Here is a 7,308-nt window from a genome sequence, read left to right as displayed (position 1 = left end):
CAAACTGATCAGATACACGGATTCAAGTCAATCATTTTTTAATCAAGTCTAATAAAGGTCCAGCAGAATCACAAAACAAGGAAATTCTATCCTGCACCTATGATAAACATTTTAGAAATAACACATACAGGTTATTATATTATCTATTTAATGAAGACAAGGTGGTAGGTACAGCTTCCAATGTTTTATTTTAAATTGAAAACAAATATTTTTTAAAAGCTTTAAGAGAAAACTATGAAAATTGTGTTCCCTGCCACACACATTTAAAATTAGACGTGCCATACAACTACTACAGATGATGTTATTGCTAACCAACGTATCCCTGGAATAGCCATTTCCATATAAAAATATAGGGATGCACAAAAGAAATGCAACACTGAAGAGTAATAAATTTAACTCATCTATTTCCAATAAACCTCTTACTCTAATACAGGGTTATAGTGAGCCATTAGACAATGGGCATCAGGCAAGATGCACCCTGGGACATGTTGGACATTTAACAACACCAATTAACTTAGACAGTACACCTTTAGGCTGCAGGAGGAATCCAAAGCAACCTGCAAAAACCACTTGCTTACTGGAAGAGCATGCAAACTCCAGAAGGCACACCAGCCCAGAACCCAGTCCAGGAACCAGGAGTTGTGAGGTAGCTACTGTCATGCCACCAGGGTTTTAAGTGAATATTTCAAATGCAGTTACAGAACAAAAGCGCGAAAAACATACACCGAACAACAGGTCAATGAGTCATGAAAGGTTTCCTGTATTTGTCAGTGTGACAGGACATACTGTCATAACGAGAACATGACCGAGTTAGCGTGAGGTATGACCTCTTCACAAACTTGGCCACACTGATGCACAACTGTGAAAAGCCTCTGGGCAGATTGCTATGGGATCTCCCCTCAATCTTCCTGTGCAACTAGCAAAGATCAGTTAATGACTGTTCATTCCTTTTAAGGGCACTGGTGAGCTGGTCCCACAGACGTTCTGTTGAACTCAGGTCAGGACAAAATGTTGGCCACAGTAAGACCTTGACATTAGTTTCTTAAAGTCATGCCATTGTGATCACAGCACCCTGTGTGCTTACATTTTCCTGGTCCAGACTAGCTTACAGGACAAGAAAAACTGTTGGCTCCAGGACTTTAACAATGAATTGCAGGGAAGGAGGGTTGTTCTTAATCCTCACCAGAGGTGTTCTTGTATTAAAGGAGATCCCACCCAACATAGTTACACTTTCACTGTCCCACAGCTGGCTACAGCAATGCAACAATGATGCTCACCACAATGTCTCCACGCACATTGTCTTCTGTAAAGTCTATCAAGGTCAAAATGGCATACATCTGTGAATAAAATACACCACTCTGTCTGCCATTGCTGCAAATGTTCTCTGGAAAAGAGCAATTTTGTGTCAGCATTAACCTTGAACAGTCTCCAAGCATGCAGATGGTGAGCTACATTCTGCTAATATGGTGGTTTCTTCTTTTTTGGAGCTTCTTATGCTTTAGCCACTGCAAAGCTGAAAAGGATTACGCAGACAAATCAGACAGATCTATTGCACTGGGCTGATTCAGAAACCCTCTGCCTCCCAAGACATGACTCGTCCCCCAAAGCCTCCAAGTCCTGGTTTATCTGTATCAGCCTGCTGATTGTGGTGCCACAACATTGTGCTCTCCATGCAACTTCTCATGCAGATGGGTCACCTTCAGTCATGCTATCCAACCACGTTATTGTGATTAATTAAAAGAGGCACAGTCATATCTTTACCTCTTTTTGGGTGAATTGAAATCTAATAGCTGTTTACACAAATTCTTAAATCATTTTGGCAATTACAATGAAACTCAAATCAGACTACCTTGACTTTTTATGAAATCACAGTTTTGTCCACAACTACTTATAGCTGTATCCATTTATAATGATCCTTTTCTGCAGCTGAATATTTACTGAAGTACACCGAGTTAAAACCCCCTTTTCAAAGGGATTTGAACACACGTTCGAACACCGTTCGGGTCTTAAATAAAAATATGCTGTATCAGTACATCTATACAGTATCAATAATTGACGTTTATACTTTAATAGACATAGGTAGAAAAAAAGTAAGTTAACTGTAAAGAGCGCTGACGTTAAAGCAGCCAGCGACTTCAGCAGCTGTGAATGCGGCTCAAGGCTGACTTTCCATTCGGCTCAGCCCGCTGGCCTCATGGGGCGATAAATCCCCTTCTAGAAAACACGTTACATGTTCTCACTTTATTCCACTCGCTAAAAGGATCAGAGCAAGCAATGTAAAAAGCGGCTAACAGGCATTTACTCTGCTAAATCTTCTGAAACGAGCGGCGTTTCAGTCAAGGGATCCTGAGTGTTGTGTTTTTTTTAATGCATTTGCCACTAACTTCCCATTGGGGAATAAAGCAGAGCTGTTTACTGTTTGTAGAATTTGGTGATATGGAATAAAACTAAAACACACCCAGCAGAGGCATTTTAATATTGAACCTATTGATGCCAAAACTATAATTTAAGTTAAATAACTACTGAGTAGTTATAATGTTATGGAGAGACTAACATATTCAATTTATGCAATTCTCTTCTGGAGTCCAAAAAAGTACGTTTTTTTATCATTCATGACAGGAGTCATGGTCTCACTTTTGCCTTAAAATCTGGGATTCGTGTTTTTATCTTTTTCATATCACAACCCGATCGTATCTCAACCCTCCCCCGACAATTCCCAAACATTTAATACTCTACATACAACTTACCAGGAATTCGTAATGAATAACACTGGTGCATATTTTTCTCACTAATTCTCCTTAAAATCATATAATTGTTTACTGCACACCATGAAAACAATCAATATAGTGTAAAAGGACAATTCTATACCTTAGTCTTCAGTCGATTAAGTGAGTTCCACTTCCAGCCACTTTTCGCCGGTTTGAGAAGCTACTTAATTGCACACCTATAGATATCCAGTGATCAACACATTCATTTGACAGCAAAGAATTTATGAGCAATCATTCGCTGTCTTAATATTGAACGTGAAACCCGACCCGATTTCGTTAGCTACATTTATTTACGTTACATGGAGGCTAATTGGGAAAAAAACAAACAGGGATTAAACTGAAATTTAATGTACGCAAATAACCCCACTTAGATAACGTCTGCATGAGAAAAACAGTCTTTACAAAAAGTGCTGTATTGGGTGAAATGGGTCTCCTCCCACGGACAAAGAGCGCTTAGTCTGAGATTCTTTGGGTTAAAAGCGATATATAAATCCTAGCTCTTTTGATTATTAATTACGTATGATGTCTTATTTGGTTAAAATATAAATAAAATTAAAACTGTAAGTTTGGAGTGAAGACCTGCGTCAGCGTGTAGACTAACAAGCAGAGGTTAATTGGATGTGGAGGTTTTACACACCTGAAGAAGGTATGGTGTCATCAGGAAAGAAGTCTGGGCCACTTGCGCTTTGACATCGGGTTTTGCTCCCTAGGAAAAGTAATTGATTTTCCCTTAAATCATTTCTCCATAATGATGCGCGCTGTTTCTCAGTTATAACAATTTTAATAAGGTTATCTTTCATTCATCCTTCAGTGTAGACCTTTAGGTTCGTATTGATTTGCATTTTCAGTTTGACTTGTCATACCAGAACAGCAGTGTGTGTGATCATTGTTGCACAAATAGGTTTGAGGATCACGTCTCTGAAAAATGTAGTTCAACGTAGAAGTTTCTGAATCGTTTTCTGCCAAATCAAATGGGACACTATGTAAAGATACGTAATATACTGAAGCAAATCATTTTCATTACCAGCTCGAGGCGATGGCCTTACAAGGTATGATCACAAAAAGTATATGTACACCGAGGTTAACTTAGTCTGAATTTCTACAACCTTTCAAGTTAAAAAACTCACAATTTTATTATCTTTTGGGGAATACACGAGTTCATATTTGTAGCTAATATTTTTTAATTTCTGACTAAAAACTAATTGTGATTTTATACATTAAAAATGTGGAGGTTTGAAGTTTATTTGTAGTGAGAAACATCACAACGGGGTGTATTTCAACCGTCAAGAAAGCAACCCTTCGCACTTGAGTCCTGTAAAGAAATAAAATGCCCCTGTGCTGGCATACTTAAAAAAGGGAGAACTGTTGGCAGTCTCCGTTAATCCCTTTAGTAAAATTTTATTTTATTTTTTTTTCCTTTCTCGTTCTTCTTTGACAGGCATTCATTCATTCTTACTTTCTTCTCCCCATGGGAGGGGTGGGGGAGTCTAATCTAACTATCTGGGGCTGGTTTTGATCTCGGCCCCTCTTTCTTTAGTTCAATGAGACGCTTCATTACGTTTAATACGCGAAGTGTGCCAAAACTGTCAAGAACAAACCCAGGACATCCATCGCTACAGAAACATTAGCTGCCACTGTTGCGTTTAGCTTTCAGTTTTAAGATGGTAGTGTCATGTGTGCTGGGTGGTGGAAAGGGGGATTTATATAATGAATTTAATGAAAATAGTGACCCTACTGTTTTCTGAACACCAGCTAATGGGATTATATTGAACGCTGCGGATATGACCTGCCAATTATCTTCCTCCCCTGCGAGTTAGCTGAAGCAACAGTCCCCGGGGCAGGATCTGTGTCTAGCACAAATACACTAAACCAGACACTGGGACACATATGCGCTGAAACCCAGTTAGAAACAAAGCCCAATAAAGTAGCCGGTTAATAATGTTACAGAAAAGGAAATGTTATTACGATTCTGTCGATGTAATTTCAGCTGTATGCAACTATTTTTTAACCTTCAGGAATTCGTAAGTTAGTTAACTGTCTTTTAAAAAAGATAGAGCGATATTACCGACTTTTCATCTTACATTAAGCATCCAGTAAATCAGTTTAATTAGATCTATAAGTGCTTACGATTTATATGCAAAAACATTCCAGTTTTACAAGTCAGGCACTAAGGAATAAAATTCACGAGAAGCGTGTAGTTTTTAAAATATTGTTTATCACGCATTAAAAATAAAACATTTGTGAGTTTTTTTCTTAGTCCTGGACAATGTTAGATGTTAATAAATACATGTATATGTTACAAATTTATATATAGAGTCAGGATCAGATTTTGCCATTTGTATAAAATGCTTTTGGAAATTCAATTTGAGCAACGAAGATAAAAGTGAACAAAACCACTCAGCATTTTGAACGTACTGATTAATTTAGTGGTTTGGGTTGTGGACGCGGACCGGAGGTTCAGATTTTAGACCCCAGGTGTGGAGCTGCCGTTGTATCCTTAGGTAAGATCATTCACTCAGTTTACTCTCTGCTGTATACAGTACGTGGGTGCTCTATTTTCTCAGTGCCGATCAATAAAATAGTCTCTAAAGAATTCTCAACGTATATGTTTTATTTTTTAAAAAGCATATCAAACAAGCAGAAAACTGGGACACGTTTTTATTTTGTTGCATTGAATTTCTGGAGCAATAGAACTTTAAGGGGCTATCCATTGTGGCGTTGCTGTTATTCCAACATCAGTTTTTTTTTTACTCAATGCACAGTTATCTGCAGTGCACAACAGACAAGTCGTGTTCAGAGTGAAAGGACGACAAGACAGCACTCAGTCCGGATACTCTCGTGTCTTGAGTGATCGTTGAGGCGGACCTAATCCACTTTTGATGAACTTTGTTAATAGACTTCCTCCCGTTATCATCAAACTAATGGGTTTAATTCTATTGGTTTCTCGCACACGACTCTTAGCCCGCCCCTTGCATCCTTGTACGAGTAGCATTTGTCAATAAATTGTCCCCGTGGTCACAAAACTTTACACACTAAACTTCTTTCCCACAATTTTAGAAAACCTGTGGTACATCTTTGTTAGTAATAATGCCCCGACACCAAAGCCAATTGAATACTAGTTGCGAGTTAAAGACACATACAGACTTTGTTGGTTACAGAAATGCGAAAGATCTGAGCTGCGAAGACCCAAACGGTTCTCTGCATTTACTTATTGGGCAAGGATCCCCTGTGCAGACATTTATTCAGAGCCAAGCGTTCAGCACCAGGAGAGTGCAGGACAAGGCGCAGTGTGCTCCATGCGCTATGGTTGAACTTCGGATCCCCAGCACTCCGGGGTACCTAGACCGAGATCCTTGTGCCTTGGCTCGGGCGCAGAAGCGGCGGCGTCTGGCTGCCAACGCCAGAGAGAGGAGACGGATGTTGGGGTTAAATCTAGCTTTCGACCGTCTGCGGAGCGTCATTCCGACTCTTGAGTGCGACAAGAAGCTGTCAAAGTCGGAAACCCTTCAGATGGCTCAAATATATATATCGACTCTCACAGAGATTCTTCAGGACAGGAGAACCCCGCCGGAATGCGGGGAAAAGGAGAGTTTCAGCCCTGAGCCAGCGTCCCCGGAGAACCCAGCGAAGGATCAAACTGTGTCATCCGATGATGTGGCAGAACAAAAAAATAGACGATTGCCTCCGGCCACCTCCGAACCAGTAGCAGAATATAAGGTGGGAAGATTTAAAGATGGAACAGAAACTTACGACAGAGACCGCAAAAGCCAAGCCCAGGAGACTAAGATGACGGGTTTGTTAAACCTCTGGGAAAGACCTAGCGGTACTAAATGAAATTGGACTAAACTGGGGTGGGGGCTGTGGGTTATCTTTCGTCGTTTTACACACGGCTAAACCATGGTCTGACATATTTAAGCAGATGTAAAATGCACGTGCCATTACCGTGTTTTTCAGTTTTATGTACTTATTCAAAACGTCTGCACCGTTAGGTATTAATGATCGAACTGAAGGGGACAAATCAGTCAAGTTTAGTTTTTTTTACAGACGGTTAAAGCAGACTTGGTATTTCTATGAGAACATAACTAAAATGAGTACAATATAGTAAAAATACTTGTATGGCAAAACCGTAATACAATTTGAGGTTTTTTAATTTGCTTCAAACTTTGAAAACTGTTACTACACCCGAGGGCAGTTTTCCGTAAAAGAATATTTCTATATTTACTTAGGTGTAAGGTCTAACAGTTCTGTGCGCTTGTCTTTACCATTCAGCGCTACGTCACCCAAATAATTTGCTACATTAACTATTAAATCATAGATCATTGTATTATATGATTGTGAAAAGCTTTTTGCATGCTGAATGTGTACTATAAATCATATTTAAGTGTTTTACAAATAAAAACGAAAAAGAAGCCACATTGCAAATGTGTACCTTGTTAAACAATTAAAAACTGCAATTTAACCAGTTTACAGCCGAAGTAACCACTGCAAAACATGGCCATACCACAAGCTGTGCTTCACGACGAGAATTACACATTGAATC

General features: G+C 39.4%; 1 protein-coding gene across 1 annotated transcript; it reads left to right on the top strand.

The window, feature by feature from the left end:
* Window positions 1–5,855: 5,855 nt before the first annotated feature.
* atoh1c (atonal bHLH transcription factor 1c) lies at window positions 5,856–6,602 on the top strand. Its single transcript, XM_088915943.1, has one exon. It carries the CDS (start codon window positions 5,856–5,858, stop codon window positions 6,600–6,602), a length of 747 nt encoding a protein of 248 aa, XP_088772069.1.
* Window positions 6,603–7,308: the final 706 nt, after the last annotated feature.

Source organism: Atractosteus spatula, chromosome 5 (genome assembly GCF_055471065.1).
Source record: "Atractosteus spatula isolate fAtrSpa1 chromosome 5, fAtrSpa1.hap1, whole genome shotgun sequence".
Taxonomy (NCBI): domain Eukaryota; kingdom Metazoa; phylum Chordata; class Actinopteri; order Semionotiformes; family Lepisosteidae; genus Atractosteus; species Atractosteus spatula.
The sequence above is the reverse complement of the archived record's forward strand: the minus strand, read 5'-3'. Positions and strand labels throughout refer to the sequence as shown.